General features: G+C 34.2%; 3 protein-coding genes across 3 annotated transcripts; 1 reads left to right on the top strand and 2 right to left on the bottom strand.

The window, feature by feature from the left end:
* The first annotated feature begins 426 nt into the window (after positions 1–426).
* LOC116141198 (cytokinin dehydrogenase 1-like) lies at positions 427–2,965 on the top strand. The gene is made up of 5 exons (XM_031426725.1): positions 427–1,115; positions 1,420–1,547; positions 1,627–1,887; positions 1,984–2,243; positions 2,326–2,965. The coding sequence occupies exons 1-5, from the start codon at positions 452–454 to the stop codon at positions 2,645–2,647; spliced, it is 1,635 nt and encodes a 544-aa protein (XP_031282585.1). The 5' UTR covers positions 427–451; the 3' UTR covers positions 2,648–2,965.
* Positions 2,966–3,137: 172 nt separating this feature from the next.
* On the bottom strand, positions 3,138–9,737 carry LOC116141193. Its single transcript, XM_031426720.1, has 3 exons — positions 9,685–9,737; positions 5,865–5,995; positions 3,138–3,529 (listed from the first exon to the last, which is right to left on the bottom strand). The coding sequence occupies exons 2-3, from the start codon at positions 5,893–5,895 to the stop codon at positions 3,138–3,140; spliced, it is 423 nt and encodes a 140-aa protein (XP_031282580.1). The 5' UTR covers positions 5,896–5,995; positions 9,685–9,737.
* Positions 9,738–14,040: 4,303 nt separating this feature from the next.
* On the bottom strand, positions 14,041–15,926 carry LOC116141192. Its single transcript, XM_031426718.1, has 4 exons — positions 15,684–15,926; positions 14,934–15,412; positions 14,208–14,407; positions 14,041–14,105 (listed from the first exon to the last, which is right to left on the bottom strand). Exons 1-4 carry the CDS (start codon positions 15,924–15,926, stop codon positions 14,041–14,043), a joined length of 987 nt encoding a protein of 328 aa, XP_031282578.1.
* Positions 15,927–18,695: the final 2,769 nt, after the last annotated feature.

Raw genomic sequence — 18,695 nt, 5'->3', positions numbered from 1 at the left:
TTCACTTCCCAAAAGTTAAAAATTATAGAGCTTGGTAGAGAGTTCAGACTCAGTACTGAAACCGGACTTACAAAGCAAATGCAAGAAGATCTCTGGATTCTTAAATCAAAATAGTGTGGGAGAAAGTACCAAAGATACGTAAAATCTTCCGAAGAACTTTCTTCTGACCTTTATCTGCTTAACGTTGGAAACCAAAAAGGTGGGCCAAAAGAAAATCTTGAACCCAAGAGATTATAATATTATACAGTCTAATATACGGATTTAACCAGTAAACATATGGCAGTTTGACTATGCCGCCCAAAATCCTCCCTTTAAATTCTCCTCTGTGCCTTTCATTTCCACTCTATACATCTTCTTTTACTTTTCCCAACCAAGAACAACACAAAGAAAGTTCTCTCTCTCTCTCTCTCTCTCTCTCTCTCTCTCTCTCTCACACCATAAGCCAGAGAAAATGGGGTCACCACTTTCTGGCTTTCTCAAACAATACAACACTGTATCTCTCATGATTTTTATGATCTTCTTCTTGAGCTCTATTCCTAACACAACGAACCTTTCTTTTAATCTCTCTTTAGCTACCACCACAATTCAAACTCATTCTTCTTCCTCCAACATCCCTTTCTCATTAAAACAACTGCCTCTGGATGGCTACCTTAGCTTTCAAGATATGCATCATGCAGCTCAAGACTTTGGCAATACTCACCATTTCCAACCATCAGCAATTCTATATCCTAAATCAGTTTCTGATATTTCCTCAACAATAAAGCATATTTATCATATGGGTTATGCTTCTGAGCTCACAGTGGCTGCTAGAGGCCATGGCCACTCCCTTCAAGGCCAGTCACAAACTCAAGGAGGTGTAGTTATCAACATGGAATCACTCCAAGAACCACTTATGGAAGTTCACCCTCTTGAACTGCCGTATGTGGATGTTTCCGGTGGTGAGTTGTGGATTAATATTCTGCATGAGACTCTTAAACATGGGCTCTCACCAAAGTCTTGGACAGATTACCTCTATCTCACCGTCGGAGGCACGCTATCGAATGCCGGAATCAGTGGTCAGGCATTTCTCCATGGACCCCAGATCAATAACGTTTACCAGCTGGAGGTTGTCACAGGTATGTTCAAGCAAACTAAATATCTCCCAATAGCTGAAAATCATAGCCCATCCAAGACTGAGGTATTGAACACTTGTCACTTCAGCCAAAGACAAGGATGATATGGTAATTTGATTATTTTGAATATGGTGAAATGACAACTGTACCATCCATCCCTAGCTATGAGAAGCCCTTAATGGTGAATTAATGAAAGCTAGACTAAATGCAGGATGTTTTTGACCCCTAAGTTCCAACAAGAAGAATAGCAAAACAGAGAATATAGCCATGAATAAATCCAATTTTGAGACTTTGGGTTTGGGTGCAGGAAAAGGAGACGTGGTTACCTGTTCGGAGAAACAGAACACTGATCTCTTTTATGGTGTTCTTGGAGGACTTGGACAGTTTGGCATCATTACCAGGGCTAGAATCTCCCTTCAACCAGCACCAAAGATGGTTAGAACAAATACCATTTCTTAAAAAGTTTAATACACAAAAATGAATCTTTATGACTTAATTTAACTTATCTTCACAGGTGAAATGGATTAGAGTACTCTACTCAGAATTCTCATTATTTTCCGAGGATCAAGAGCATTTAATATCATTGGAGAAGTCGTTCGACTACATCGAAGGATTTGTTCTAATAAACAGAACCGGCTTCGTTAATAACTGGAGATCATCCTTCAATCCCAAAGACCCAGTTCAAGCCAGCCAGTTCATTTCAGATGGAAAAGTTCTTTACTGTCTAGAGTTGGCTATATATTTCAACCCAGAGGAGACTAATGCTATGAACCAGGTAAAACTTGCTAAGAAATTGTTCCCATTCCAATAACATTATGGTTCTGTTAAAGGTTTCAATGCCGATCAGTAAGTTTTACTCATCATGATGCAGAAAGTTGAAAGCTTATTATCAGAACTGAGTTTTATACCATCCACACTCTTCCTATCAGAGGTTTCTTATGTAGACTTCCTGGATAGAGTGCATACGTCAGAGATAAAACTCAGAGCACAAGGATTATGGGAGGTTCCTCATCCTTGGCTGAATCTTCTCATCCCAAAAAGCCAAATCTCATACTTTTCTCAAGAGGTCTTTGGTAACATTCTTAAAGACAGCAATGGACCTATCCTTATCTATCCAGTCAACAAGTCTAAGTACTCTATCAACAAATTCTGTCAATTCCTAATACAGTTTCCAGGTTCATATTTTGAACCTAGTTTATCTTTTATGTTGCAGGTGGAACAGGAAAACATCTTTTATTACCCCAGATGAAGATATTTTCTACCTAGTGGCAATTCTGTCCTCTGTAGTTCCGAGCTCAACAGGAACAGATGGTTTACAACACAGACTAACTCTAAACCAAAAAATTCTAGATTTCAGTGCAAGGGCAAATCTTGGAATCAAGCAATACTTGCCCCATTACAACAACCAAGAAGAGTGGAAAGCTCACTTTGGTCCTCAGTGGGAACTTTTTGTACAGAGGAAATCTGCCTATGACCCTCTTGCAATCCTTGCTCCTGGCCAGAGAATTTTCCAAAAAGCGATACCCTTCTTATGACAATATTCTCTCATATAAACCACAAATTAATCAGAGAGAGCTTAAGTATATGGAGCCATTATGCCTAAAATTGTAAATTACTAGTAGTTAATCTCCATACATTATTGGGTGTCCACAACAATCGCAAGCAAAAAAGGGAAGTAGTAATCTATTCAACAATTTTGTTGATAACCTGAAAAGTTGAATTATGCAAACAGAGTATTGCATGTTATAAGGTCTTATAAAATTAGCATCAGAGTCGCTCTTATTCAGTAGAAAATACAGAGAGCTCCATGTTGTTTTCTTTTACTTTCATAGACTAAACAATATTGAGCTCTTTTAAAGATACAAGGAAATGCTATTCAAAACCTGAAATTCCTCAGTCCAAACCATATAATAACATGTAATAATGAAATCACCAATTCTCAAAAGAAGAAAATATCAAAATAAATAAATAAATATATATACATATATGTGATGATGGCAACGACTCAGTAAAAAACATACAAAGCTACTCTTTCCCTGATGTCTCCGTCCAGCCTAGACCAGGCCTGCGTATTTCTTCCTGTTGTTGCTCATAATCTTGGGCATCACGGATTGAAGCTTCAAAATCAGTTGAATCACTTGCAACAGGAAGAAAACTACTTATGTCATCTCTTGCCCCAAAACCCCCAGCGCGAATAACATCATCTGGTGTTATTGTGGCCTCCATGTTTACATCCCCAGAGGTCCCCACATCTCCCAGAAGTGCACCATGTGAAACAAACTCCCTGCTACTCTGATCAGGTATAAGTTTTTCATTGTTTATTTGAGATCCAGGAATGGATTTTGGAACACCTTCCAAATCGACCTTCGCATTATTAGATTCAGTTACTTCATTTCTTGTGGTTGTTCCATCTTTATCTGGGGCATCCAAAGCTCACAAACTCAGTTTGACATACAAATGCCAGCATATGCACATAATGTACATACAAATGCCAGCATATGCACATAATGTACTTATGTTTAAATAAGAAAAAAAAAAAAACGCTTATAAGAAAGATAACCAGTTATAATCAAACAAGTATAAGGATTTCTAACTTGGAATCATAACCTTCCGTTATCTATGGAAGTGAAACTAACATGACATACAAGTCCCTTGAAGTACTTAACCAAAGCCCCAAGTGAATAGTCTGCTAGATTTCACAGAAAAGACATTAAGGTTTCGGCACAAAACAGATGGAAAAATTAAATGCATGCATCATCTATGAGATTTGATATAATAAATACAGTTCAAGAAATTGTAAAGTGTACTATGTGTCTTAAGTTGCTTTGACATCGAACAATAAAATGGTCGAAAAGCATCAACAGTAAAACAACTTCAAAATGAGTGCTTATGGCACATCACCCTGAATCAAAGTGAAATTCCAAAGATTCAATGTCTTTTGCTAGTCTTCGAAATATGTTTTGTTCTTTTAAGACATAGACTACTAGTTTCTCAAAATCAACTGCTCCTGAACTCATTCCACAATTTCTATATACAAGCACAATCAATGTATCTTACAATAACAAAATGTAACCTCCTTAATTTCTCTGTTTTGCAACAAGTTCTAAGACTAGTTGTCATTATCTCTCCTAGTACTGTTATCCAAAATCTATATCACTAGCTGTTTATGCACAAATTTCTGTAGATTTATACTTAAATTTGAGATTCTTCTTTGTGCTTAAAATGATTGGGCTGAATAGCTTGTCTCCTACTTTCTGGAACTTTCTTTCCAAATGTGCTTACTTCTAAACAAAGCTTAAGCCCTGTTTTGTTTGGACAAAAGGTCGTTTTAAATAGAGATATATCTGGATGCCAAAAGATAATAACAGGGAACATTAAATGTATTATGGATATTAAACTAAGTTAGAGAGCTATCACAAAAATATGCATAAGCTTCAAGCCATAGAAAGGTATTTGTCCATCAACATAAGTGATATATCTCTTTTTGTCAACAGATTTAAGCAAAGCAAAATTAAATGTCCTAATTTTACCCTCAATGGCATATATTGTCTTTTTCACAACCTTAAGACAGCTTAATGTCACTCCTGTAGTGACAGTCAAGCAAATACGGTGGGGAATATGGAACCATATACCAAAAGTTTTTTTTTTCTATTAACTGCCTTTCAACCACAATCATTTAATTGAAAAACGAAAACGACATAGACAAAGATTTTGAAAGACCAAAGCACTATCCAATTCTCCAATCAAAATCCAAGCACAAGATCAAGGAGAAACATGCCACATGGAAGTATATATAGTGTATGAGAAGATTATCAATGCATACAAAAACAAGGCTAACATGTAGTAGCATTCCACTTTTTGCTTGGATAAGTACTCAGCTGTGTATCTCCATTTTCCATTTAGGCCAATCAATATAAGAAAATTTTATCAAGATCCTGTTCTCTTTATCTCTAATTCAAAAATCCTAGTCGTGTCACTCAGTAAAAGGATCTTAACCAATACAGGAATCTGTTAGGATCTTACATTGGAAAGGAAAGGGGTGGGCATGTGGGTTATAAAGGACTTGAACACCCTCCCTTGGCAAACCAGTTTTCCAAGTAGAGTTCTGCCCAAGCCCATGAAAGACCCATGACCCAGCCCAATTGTTGAGTTATTGGAGTGGGTTCCTATCAATTGGTATCAAAGCATGATCCTGCACCTACGTGACAAGGCTAACCTTGGGCCCGGACTGCTACCCCAAAAAAGGGCATGGAGGCCGGAGGGAAAAGGGATCCGCGTAGTCACCTAAGGGGTAAAGAGGCCGACGGGGGTAAGAAGGCCAACGTGGACGTCGGTTGCGAAAGCGTGGTGGAATGTTAGAATCCCACATTGAAAAGGAAAGGGGTGGGCATGTGGGTTATAAAGGGCTTGGACACCCTCCCTTAACAAGCCGGTTTTCCAAAGAGAGTTTTACCCAAGCCCATGAAAGACCCATGACCCAACTCAATTGTTGAGTTATTGGAATGGGTACCTATCAGAATCTCAGCTATATCTTGACATGCAGTCATCCTGCTCAACAATTTTCTCTCAACTAATCTAAATTGTAAATCAAAAGAAACTTATTTACTTAATAGAGATGTTTAAACTTCAAAAAGACAAAACAAAAATCATGTCATACATGATGTGAATAGCTTCAATAAGATTCTGTTTTCTTCCTCGGAAAGTTAAATAGATCAAGAAACTGATAGTAGACAAGACGTGAGGAGCTAGTACCATGCAAAACTTCAGCTGACTGATACTCCATAGGTGATCAAACTTGCAAGATTGAGTAACCACTCGGTGGTTCTTCTAAACAATCTCTCTTTTGTCAGGAATAAGATCCTCTGCAGATTTTCTGAACAAATCTAACAAGACAAAAATCAAAAGTTTTGTAAGATTCTATTGACATAGTAAGATACAGTATTTCACATGCATTTTGCAGATAGTAAGATACAGTATTTCACATGCATTTTGCAGATACACACTGAACAATATATGCAAACAGAATCCAAGGAACTAAAATTAGAAAATATAAAACATCTCATACAGAAATTACTAGTCTACAAACGTAAGACTTCATTTTAACATAAATGTCAGCATTTGGCGAATAATGCATATTGGAATCTGCTATGCCTCCTAATAACTTCTTAAGACTTCAAGTGCAGATATATTGATCCAAATTAACTCTGATCAAAACACACGTGCACTTTTCAGATATGATAAAAACACCCAGAATCTTAACTAATGGTCATTTTAACACAATTTTTTTGAGACTTTGGGTGAAGAAAAAATATAATAAAGCAGGACTCTGGCAGAAATGAGAAATCCTTGATCACTAAAACAGAAAGATAAAGAGAAAATTTAAAGATTCAAAAACAAAAGGCTATCAAGGAAAATTATCTCCCAACAATATTCTTCGGGACAAATGAAAAGTAACTTTAATCTTTACATCTTTTATGAGTCTTATCAATTCTTTTGTGCTGTTCTTATAAAATGGTGGTAAGAACTTTATTAATAAGCAGCAATTTGAATTCAATATTTTTATAAAATAATATGGAAATTAAAATTTCTTTTGACATTCTTTATTACACAAAATCATTTCATTCTCGAAAAGTTATACAGAGGTAACACATTTAGACAAACCAACCAATAATGTTTTTTAAGATTCACATCCATAGCCTTAAATATTGGGGGAAGGTGAAAATGCAAGAGAGAAGTTAAAGAATTTAGATTGATAAAGGAACTTTTAACCATAGAGCCAATAAATAACTTATCGGAACACATACTCCGGCATTTAGTGTCTAAGAGAGATTATATTACTTACACAAAACCACAACAGACCTATTCTATTGAGTCAGGTAGTGTAAAAGTACCAGTCAACTGAGCCCAAAAAAAAAAAAAAAAAGGAAACTACTATGGATTCATGAAGGCTTAATCAAGGAAATAACTTGGGGTCTTTTACTTCCATCTGAGCATATCATTACACCTTAAAGAAGTGACTTTCCAGAGGCCTGTTCCATATCATTCTGTCACTCATATACATGAGATGAGAAACATAGCAATATGAAGATCACCTGCTAACTAAATGGACAAATTAAACAAACAGAATAATAAGAGAAATATAAGGACAAGGGAGCATGTATTACATATAATGAACCATCACTCCAAATGAATCCAGACTATACTGAGGGACTAGCTTAACAGCTGGTACCATCAGAGTAATAACAAATAGCTGTCAAACCATATTTTTTTGCTGAGGCACCTATCTTTTTCTAGATCTTGTGGCTGGCCGACAACCACAACAAACTAACCAAGCATCCATTTGAAAAGCCGGTTACTAGCTTTATTTAAAATCAGGAGACAGAACCAAAGTCGACAAAGTAGAATCATATGTGCCCTCCTTACTTCACAGAGCCTAAAGTTAAATATTAAAATTAGAAAGAAACTGAAGTGATCTTGGCTAAACAAAGATGATGGTAGATGTTTTCAGGAGACTTAGCATAAGATACAGGTGGGCATAATGATGAACAATCTAACAAGACAAAATCCTATCAATATACAAACAGAGAGAGAATAAATGTAGAAAGCTCAATATTTATTGCACGGCAAAGAAAAACAAGGCATGTATGTCACAGGGATACATACAGGTGAGAAATATTAGGTCTTACTCATAGCTGTTCTAGTTGCTTATGATGTGTTATTTATCATTATGCAAAGCCAGAAACACATGTGAAATACATTCAGTTACTATAGTTAGAAAACAGTTTTTTAAAATGCAAGTATAATTTCTAGCCAGATAAATGCCCAAGAGGCATTTTCATCATGTCTGAAGAACAAATGATATATAAATAGGTCTCGTAAACAAGTTTTGATATGTTTAGCCATATAATCAACATTTTGCCTCAAAATTATGTTACTAAATATATTTGGATCCTGACAACACAAGATTCAATTTCTTATTCGCCTTGCAGGCAAATTTTAAGAACCGCTTTGCAAAATATTATCAAACAAGCCAAAAGTTTATGCTGTAAAAATGAAAGGTCAAAAATAATTTTAGATAGAAAGTGATGAGAAAAGTCTCTCCACAAATTAAGTGAAACATAGGCTTACAAAAATAACATAAATCAGAAATGTCAAGGTTATGAAAACTCTTTTACCTTAAATTTCTTATGTACATGTCACTGAAATCTTAAAGAAATTGTCTAGAATGTTTAAACCAGCAGTAGAGAGATAGACTCCAAGAATAGAACCAAAGTCCATTAAAAATCCAAACTTCACACCAGCTCTACTACTACTCAAACGAACTCTTTAATAGTTTTCATTTAGGAATTTTGTCACTTCCATTCATCAAAAGAAAAAGGAAAAAAACCCTTTAACATCAAAGTTGGAGAAACATAGAACAATCAAACACTTACAAAAGCTAAATTCAATCTCAAAAACTATGCCCTACATATTCTCTTACTAATGCTTCCATGTTTTCGATCTGTTTCCCCACAAATGCACATTTTTTTCTCTTCATCCTCTTATTGCCTCTTATTTCTCTGTTACTCACAGCTTTATTTCTATCGCATACAAGTAGAGCATTATTTTGTTTTAGTATAGAAGAAAAGAGGTTAATTGAGCAACATAAAGAGAGTCTCCAACAAATATGACACTACTTTAGGCCAATTATGCATTGAAAAAGCCTAGAATAACAAACATGTCATAAACAGGACTACTGAGTATAGATCTTTTACATCCCTAGATGTAATTATACGATTGCATCCTTGAACACCAAATCCCTTACAATAAGTGTACTGTCAGTTGCTTCAGTTGCACATCACTTGCATTAATTATAGGTGACTCACCTCCGCGTTTTACATTGGTATCATCCTCACTACTGTTCCCCCTTTATCCAATCCATCTTAACAACTACCAAATATCACCCCTCTCATTCAAGTCCTATAGACAAATGACCTTCCTCAAGTCGTATCGAAATCCAAATTGGCCATTGATTCCAGCACTACAACTAATGCCAGTGCTCAAACTAACACTTTCCAACCTTTCACAAACACAATTAACAGTAACCAACTAATCTAACATTTAGCGTAAAGTAAAAAATAGACTTCACTGATGAATATTCCTACAATTCCACAGCAAGTATCTATCACCAAACGTTTACAAACTCAATCTCCCCATTCATTCACATCCTAAATCCCTAATACAAATACAAAAAATGAAATTTCAAAGCCTTCTCCATCAAGATTTACAATTACAATTTCCAGAAATAATATATTCACAAGTGAAAAAAAAAATACTACTAAAACAATCACAGAAATACTGAGCAAGAACATATGTAACACAGTGCAAACACAGCAAGTCAATAACATAAACGGACCAAACGTGCGTTTCAGTTTGCTATGAATGAACCAAGTGACGCAGACAAACAGAGTAAATAAAACATGGAATTGAATTTTGCATTACTAAAACATCGGGAAAAGAAAACGAGACCACTCACTACGTAGAGTTTTCATCTGTTTTGAACAATGGGAACGAAAAAGTTTGGTTAACTTACCTGAGAAGAGCAGAGTGAAGAAGAAGGTGATATTTTTGTTGCCACCTTCAGCCTTTAGGCTTTAGTTTGAGTTGAATAGTTTTGTTTTTAATGAAATGCACGGAAGCCAACGTGTCCACCGCCTCCGCTAATTCCAGACACCTGTCCGACACGCGTTGATGTAAAGCTGTTGCCAAATCATTGGTACATACCAACGGCAGATTTCTTTTATTTATGTTAGGCATATACGTAATTAAAATTTATTTCATATTTTATTTTCATCACGTTTTCTGTTTAATTAAAATTTTATGTCTTAGATTTTATATTAGAATTATGAAAATATTTGTAATTTTTAAATTTATAATGAATATATTGAATGAGTGTTAAAAGGTTTTTTCTTTTATAATTTTTGTGTTGATGTTATTGGCCCATCATTATTTGAAAAAACCCCATTAATAGGAAATAATTATATATATATATATTTGGTCATTACTTTTTGTTTCACTAGTCCATCGAGGATTACTCCTCTTCCATGGCCTCCAACTCAGAAAACTGTTGTTTACACTAACCCCTGAATTAGCCACTTTAACTTTTTAAAGTTAATTTCTACTATTAAATGGAGTGTTAGGGAAAGGTAAAAGATTCATTTCACTATACATTTTCGCTAAAAGTTATATTTTTATTTCCTTTAACTTTCAATTTATATAAACAAAAAAAAACTTAAATTTTTTTAAATATTATGCATTAAAAAATCAAAATAATTAAATAATTAATAATTAATAGTGCAAAAAATCTCAAAACAGTAAAAAAAATAAACTATTTTAAAAACAACATATAAAAACATTTAAAAATTAAAAATCTGAAAAATTAAAAAATTGGACGGGCACATGGCCACGCCGGGTTGGCAAGCCACAAGCAAAGCCTTATTAGCCCGGCAACATTGACTAGGCTTAGACTCTGCACAAGCAAAGGCCAACTGGTGATCCGGCACCTCGTCAACGACTATCCTAGCCTAAGATGCCTAGCAACTCGCTAGCGAGTAGCCTGTCCATTAACTTCAAATTTATTTTTTGAATTTCTTTATTTTCTTGAAATTGATAGATATCAAGGTTTGAGGCTTTCAAATTAAAGGTTAAAGCTGACATTATTGTTGAATCATATAATACTATCATAAAGTTTGGATACAGTTAAATTATACTAGACCGTTTTAAAAATTAGAGTTTAATAAAACTAATAAAGAGTTATTGAAATCAAGATTTCGTATGCCTCTTAACATGACTAATATTGAAATGTTTTTTCATAATCTAAACAATGGTTTTACTACTATTTGAACTAATCCTATATGTAAAAATTTATAACATTTTCGTTTATGTTGTTCTAATGCTATTTTTGAGAACAATTGAATTTTTTGAACCTTTTCTTCATTAATCATTTTTGTATCTTCTGTTGTTTTAATTAAATAATCTAACATAAATGCAAAATTACCTACTTGATCTATTGTTTATTTTTTAACTGATGCTATATATGTTTCAGCTATGTAAATGTTGATATATTTTTGCCACATTAATTTCTTGAATGTTGATTGCTTTTGTTAATTCTTGATTATTATTGTGGTTTTCTATTTTATTATTAATTATAATACCACTACTGTTATTACTCATGTCCTCTCGTCTACTACTACTACTTCCTAATAATCTTAAAATACCAAACATTTCGAAAACACTTTTAACTTAAAAGATCTATTTTTACTTCTATGTCTCTACATGCATACATACATACATGTTTGATTAGGTGCCTAAAGTCAATCAACTATTGTAATATTGACTTTTTGTAAGAATTTTAATTTATCAATAAAAAGACATTTTTTTCTATATCATATAATTCATAATAGTATATCTTAATATATGTCCTTAGGATAATAAAACCGTGACGAGGGTATTAAGTGTTTCAAATATCGATAGTAAAAACCCAACGATCACATATAGCAGTCATTCTAGAAATGTACGTAGCCCTAGTATTATTCTGACTAAGAGCATAGATAATATGGTAAGGCTATCATAGTGTTGAACGACCCTACTAAAAGGCAGTGACTAATCTCGCTTGTCAAAGTTATTTAGTAACAACGTGGTGTAACACATGGGTGTTTGCTATAGGCAAGTTCACTAGACAGACCCACCAGAGGATTCCACATAGATGGTAACCCTAGTGTCTATAGAATAAATCATCTAACGGATGGTGGTGCATGTGATCCTTAGACTTGAGATCACTTAAGCGCCTTGTACATCAATTGGTGTAGTTTGACACTAGCACAATGTAGTTTTATATAGGACTCTCAAAATGGTAGTGGTTAGTTGCATCGAAAAGTGTATCCAGACTATGGTAGATTGAAAAAAGATTCATCACTCCAGGGTACGGGAGAAATAATCTCACTGTGCAATTCGGTGAATGACAATGATACTAAATCTATAGCCACAGTGGGATTGAGTTGTCGCTCAATCTAATTTATTACTCCCATCGTTGGTCCAGTAACCAAATACAAAGAGATCAAGGATATCTGAGGTTGACACTATTTTTGTACCCCAGCCTTGATGAGATAATGGATGATGAAGGGTTTTGATTGCATGGTAACCGTACCGTTGATAGGAAATTGTTTCGTTAAATCCGAATCTATCGAGTGGTCATGATGTCTTGCTAGAGGTCAATCTCAGTTCGTGTGTAGTGAGACAATTAATTGAGTGTTAATTGCGATACTACTCATTACCGATATGATAAACAGCCTACGAGTCACACACTTAGAAGACAAGTTAAGAATCAATATGTGAAAGAGGTATTTTCATCTTTTAAGACGAAATTATATTTTGGTAATCTCACAATGTAATTAAATTTGTTAAGGTTATTGCCTGTATTCAATTTTAATACTCAAATTAAAATTGGTGAGATTATATATATTTAAATATATGTGTACATATATTTAAATGAATTATTATTATTTAATATTAATATATTTTTGATGCATTAATATTTAGGGATTTTAATAATAATAATAATAATAATAATAATAATAATAATAATTAATAATTAAAGTACCAACATTGCTTGTTTGGCTGCAATGATGGATTAATATTGGAATCCATGACTATTCTTAAATGAAATAGAGTTTTAATTAGTTGCACTATATAAGTGCAACTTAAATTAAAACATAGAACAATAACAAACTTTTAGCAAAAACCCTACCCACCCTTCTCCCTTTCACGTGTTTATCAATTTTGGTGAACAAAATTATGTTTTCTTGATTTTTGAAGCCATTAAAGTTGTTCTAGCAAATTAACTTTTAGTTCTTCAGATTATCTTCGTGTGGATCAACGTTGCCCTGCTATTCTAATTTAAAATGTAATCTATGGATCTAATATGAAGTCTCATCATAATTTTGCATTGTGTGTAGTTTACACCACAAAACAATAGGGGTCTTGTAGTACAATGACCTTCATTAAAGAGAGATGTTGATATACTAGTCATATCTAGATCGATTAACTCTTAAAACCATTAGGCTTTCTACACAAGAGCCCAAGCTCTGATACCAATTGTAAAATCCTATATCTCAAATATTCCTAAAGGTGGGGTGAATAGGAATCTATAAAAAATAATTGTTGAATAAAAACTTTCTCCAACCCAAACAAGTTATGAACATAAAACACCAACAAAGATGGACAATAAATGAGAATGATGCTAAACAATAAGGATGAACAATGTTAAGTAATAAATGAGAAAAAGTCATAAATATAAGTAATGAATAAGTGCAAATGATAATGATGCTTCAAGTAAGTATGCACGGAATAATAAATAAGTTGAGAGAGAAGAAATGCTCAAAGATTTATAGTGGTTCGGAGCTTAATCCAAAAGCCTCATACATCCACTTCTTCAAGGCAACCTTCTCGAAGTTCCACTAGAATCGAATTGCGTCAGTTACACTAGTTTGACACTATTTCGCCCACAAGATGTTTGAATAAAAGCAATGTTTTAAAAACCGACCCGGGACAAAACCCGGCAAGATGGCCGGGTCCCGAGTCGACCGGTTGAACCAACTGGTTCAACCTGGTGACGTCATCATGCTGATGTCAGCAAAAACACTATTCACAGAATGATGATTTCCCAAGTTTTGCTCCAAATCATAAACTCCAAAATAAAAAATCTTTAGCAAAGCATCATCAAACATGATTACATCAATAATACAACATATTACAAATCAAAATAACAAAATGAATGAAGAAAAACCACATAATAGTTGTTTCAAGTTTTTAACTTTCAAGTCAACACTTCAACATTCTAACAAAAAATGATCTTCAATTCATCATTACATCTTCAATTAAAATTGACAATTCACACACTACCTGATAGATAATCGCCATCATTATTAATATCGGCGACATCATCTACAAAAAATTCTAGCAAAAAAGGAAAACCATAAGTTAAATCTTAAAATTTAAACTAATTGAATATAAACTAGCTGATACCAAATTGAAATTGCTTAAAAAATTGCAAATAACCTTCTGAAGCATCTGTTGAGTCATAATAAGAAGGGTGATCACCACCATCTATAGGAATAACTCCTTCTCCATATAATGATTGTTCCAATTCATCATAATTAAGCTCACCAACCTCCTCTTCCTTATCAACTATCCACCATTCAGTTTTATCAATACTCTCATAATCAATAGGATCATATGTAATTTTCTTATAACAACTCCTGAAATAGCATAATTAAATATTCAAATCATGACCAATAAAGACATCAATAAAAATAACAAAATGAAGAAGGCTTTATACCTATTTTGCAAACGCAAGTTATAATGAGTGAAAACCAAATCATTCAACTGTGGATGTTCCAATCTGTTCCTCTTTTTAGTATGTATGCGTTCAAAAAAGCTCCAATTCCGCTCACATCCGGAAGAGGCCGAAGTTTGATTTAGAATTTTGATTGCAAACTTTTGCAAATTTGGAGCACTAGACCGAAATGTCCTCCACCATTCATCTAATTGAGAATAAAAGTATAAATTACATAAGAAATAAACACAATTTCATAACTTAAAAATTAGATTTAAAAAGTTAATAAATATTATATACCCGGCCGTGTAGTTTTGCAAGTTTGAAGAGCAAGCTCACGAGAAAAACTTTCTAGACAGTCTCAATATAATCTACTCTCCTCCAGTAATGTTGTCTTGCTCATTTTGCATGCATTTGCTTTATTGTCAATTGTGTCAAGAAAACCATACATGACCTCAGGTTTTTTGGAAAAAATATCTTCATCATATTTAAAAGCAGGATTCAAATAATATGCTATTGCATGAATATCACGGCGCAACATCATATCCCAACGTATCTTAATAATTGTTGTATAAGGCTTGTACAAATTTTTCTTGTTCTTAAATAGCTTCTTGATCCTCATCCTCGTTCTATACATGCCATCATACACATATCCTATTGAAGGTTTCTCATCTGAGTCTATAATCCGGAGCATACGCATTAATGGACTCACAACTTTGGAAATTATACCAATGTCATCCCATAACCGATTATCTAGAACTATGGAAATAAAGACTTTGCCTTTATTAGTTTTTGCATATCGAGACTCCACAAAAGTTCTATATGTCACTGTAGATTGCAAGTCATGTTTGTACTGATGTAGGCTGCTCAATGCAATGAAAGTTGTGGCAAAACAGGTTGCACTTGGGCATATAATTTCTGTCCAACCCTATTCAAGTGATAGACAATAGATGTTAGTACTTAGTAAATTATTAAAAAGTGTACATATATAATATGTCTTGACAATGTAAATTATAAACATATGAAGTAAAGGTATATAACTTGTTTTTTCCTCAACAAAGCTAGTACAAAGGAATGATTATATGCAAACTTTGTAACCTCAGATGCACATGTCGAAAGGTTGACTATATGACTCATCTCAGCTATGTCTTTCAACATCAAATTAATGCAATGTGCTGCACAAGGAGACCAAGTAATACTGCTATATTTTTAGACAACATTCTTCCAGCAGCTTTATAATTTGCTCCATTGTCAGTGACAAAATGGACAATATTGTTTGGTCTAACCCATAAAGCTATTTCCTCAAACAAGCTAAACAATGTTGCAGCATCCTTTACAACATCTGAAGCATCCACTGATTTCACAAAACACACTCCTTTAGGACAGTACACTAGAAAATTAATCAGCGACCTATGTGAATTATCTGTCCAACCATCAGCCATTAAAGTACATCCAACATCCTCCTAGGTTTTCTTGTAACCATCAACAAGTAATTGCACTTATTTCCTAGCATCTCTCAATAAATTTACATGTAAATTATGATAAGTTGGGATTTTATACCCAAGACCAATTGCAACTATAGCATCCGCCATAGGTTGAAAATAAATTGAATTAATAACCTCAAATTGTTATACACTAGCTCCATAAAGATTGACATTCTTACGAAGTTCAACTTTTTGTTTATTCTTGGCCCTAATTTCATTTAGTGCTTCTTCAATCTTGAATTTAACATCGAAAGGAATTTAACATCGAAACGAACTTTATGGCACTTTACAACTTCTCCCTTTACACCCGCTAGATGCAATTTCACTCGATAAATTACTGCACCTCTAAATATCTTGCCACAGTAAAGACATGTTAATATCTTCTTCCCATTTTCATCCACACCCTCATTAACATGTCCCCATGCTATATCATTTCTTCCTCGAAAAGTTTGTGAAACATTCACGGAAGCAGATTGTTGACAAGACCTAGATGATGACATATTCTTTGTCTTTAATCTTGATCTCTACCCTGGCAACACAAATAACAAATAAATTAGTAATAAACTAATAATTAATAATTAACCCTTATTACTACATAATCATTAAAGCATCTAAATGTTACAATATCATTAAAGCAGCTAAATAAATAGCGAATTTCATTTGTTTACTCTTTCTAATCAGAATTACATGTATCCAAAAAGACAGTGTATTAGAAAACTTTACACCACTTGTCCACAATTTTTTACAGAATTACATGTATTCAAACAAATAGTTCCATAATGAACTCCTAAATCTCTAAAAAAAGTGGAAGGGACAACACATGCATGGGTAGCATACCTGGAATCCAAAACCACATTTTTGGCACAAATAAATTAAATCAAAAAAAGGCAAACACCTCATAATATACACATGTACATATAAAATTATGAAATTAACTAGACAAAGGTTTAAAAGAGAGTTACACAGCTAAAACTTCCTACCTCAGGATATGAATATACAAATTCCACCAAACTTGTATTAGAGCCAGATACATTAAAATGACGAACTCATCAAGAGACTACAAATAGTAAATTGCTAAATCTGAAAATGAAACTGGATACTCTAAATAGACAATAATATCAAGAGAATAAATATTTAAGAGGCTCCATGAAGAAACAAGAAAAGCCATAAAACATTGCAAAACTGTTGATGGCACGCTTCCTATTATCTCTTATAATACTCAATTTCCAAGAATTTAACTATACTTTTACTTTCAATTAATTAATTAATTAATATACTATCTCTTATTGAAACAAAGTGATAGCTTTCAACACAACACCACCACTTCTGTCTACCCAAAAGTACCAATAATTCATAACTGGTTCACCAATCAAGTTAAATCCTATAGGTTTGAATGAATTCAATAACTTTTACAAAACAAAAATTAAATAAATAAATAATGGATACAAAACTTTTACTACAATTAGGATCAGAAAGGCATGATCATTTTCATTAGTTCTCCCTTCAAACTATAAAGCATGTTCACTAGGCTTCAATTTACCTGAGAGCAGCATGCTTACCGGTGGAAGCCTGCTACATTGCAAATTAAGACATCTCATGCACAAGACCTGAAACAAAGACATATGCCTACACCGTGACAGTTACCTGGTGCTGGTGAAGATGAGCTATCGTTCGTTGACCGTCAGGGAGGTGGAGCTCGGCTGTGAACAGGGCAACTATGAAGAGCTGAGTCTTGAGATTTAAGCAATGTGAAGAAGAGTGTGTGCAGCTCCGAGATCAAGATCGACTATGCACTGTGCAGCTCTGAGAAGAATGACAACGATGGATGTACAGCGTAGATCGACAGTGATGAAGAGTGTGTGAGGCCAGAGAAGATCGCGAAATGGGAGGAGATTCGTTATATTCCAGCTGACGACGAAGTAAGCTGTTGACAGTGAAGGCTGCAGCGACGAGATTCGACAGTGAAGGGAAGACTCCGACGGTAATTTTCAGAGTTCAGTGTTCAGCTTCAGACTTTCAAAGCAAAGGGTGGAAATGCCGTGAAAATTGGGGGGGGGGGGGAATGAGGGAAATGTTGATATTTGGGGTTTACTGTTCATTAATATATATTATATAATTAAAAATTTAATTATTTTATATTTTATAAATGGTGACCCTGTTTTTTAAAATTGACGGTTGGACCGACAGGTGCTACAATGCACCAGTCCAACCGCGGGCATTAACGGACAGAGTAAAAATGCCGGTTTTGAGACTCACCCGACCCGGCTCGGCTCACCAGCTGAGTCCTGATTGAATCGGTTCAACCGGCTGGGCTGGGCCGGGTTTTAAAACATTGAATAAAAGTATGTAAAAGATTGCCTCTTAAACTAGGCTTGAAGATACAATAAGAACAGTGCTCTCAAATGATTTCAAATGAGTATAAGAGAGTGATGATTTGATTTGGATTTTTAGCTCAAGGGGTTATCTGAGAATGTTTTTTATATGACTTTTGTATCTTTGGTATTCTCTCTATCTTTCTTAGCAATAAAACGCCCTATTTAGTACTCATCTCTTCTCTTTGAAGCAAAGAGTCATTGTTGTAGTTAATGCTGAAAAGCCTACAGACATAGAGGAACGAGCGTTCCATCATCGCGAACGATCGTTCTGAACATCAACGGTCATTTCGTACAGCTTTAGGGTTTCTGGTATATGGTCATTTTATCATCGCAAACAATTGTACCATCATCA

This window comes from Pistacia vera, unplaced genomic scaffold (genome assembly GCF_008641045.1).
Source record: "Pistacia vera cultivar Batoury unplaced genomic scaffold, PisVer_v2 Contig395, whole genome shotgun sequence".
In the NCBI taxonomy this organism is placed as follows: Eukaryota; Viridiplantae; Streptophyta; class Magnoliopsida; order Sapindales; family Anacardiaceae; genus Pistacia; species Pistacia vera.
This window is presented reverse-complemented; position numbering and strand designations above follow the sequence as displayed.

Coding starts and splice junctions, on each gene's coding strand:
- LOC116141198 (XM_031426725.1), top strand. CDS start 452: ATGGGGTCACCACTTTCTGGCTTTCTCAAACAATACAACACTGTATCT. Junction 1,116..1,419: donor CCAGCTGGAGGTTGTCACAG/GTATGTTCAAGC, acceptor GTTTGGGTGCAG/GAAAAGGAGACGTGGTTACC. Junction 1,888..1,983: donor AGACTAATGCTATGAACCAG/GTAAAACTTGCT, acceptor ATCATGATGCAG/AAAGTTGAAAGCTTATTATC.
- LOC116141193 (XM_031426720.1), bottom strand. CDS start 5,895: ATGGAGTATCAGTCAGCTGAAGTTTTGCATG. Junction 3,530..5,864: donor GTCAGCTGAAGTTTTGCATG/GTACTAGCTCCT, acceptor TGGATGCCCCAG/ATAAAGATGGAACAACCACA.
- LOC116141192 (XM_031426718.1), bottom strand. CDS start 15,926: ATGGCTGATGGTTGGACAGATAATTCACATAGGTCGCTGATTAATTTT. Junction 15,413..15,683: donor TGTTGTCTAAAAATATAGCA/GTATTACTTGGT, acceptor TCACTTGAATAG/GGTTGGACAGAAATTATATG. Junction 14,106..14,207: donor CTCAACAGATGCTTCAGAAG/GTTATTTGCAAT, acceptor CTTTTTTGCTAG/AATTTTTTGTAGATGATGTC.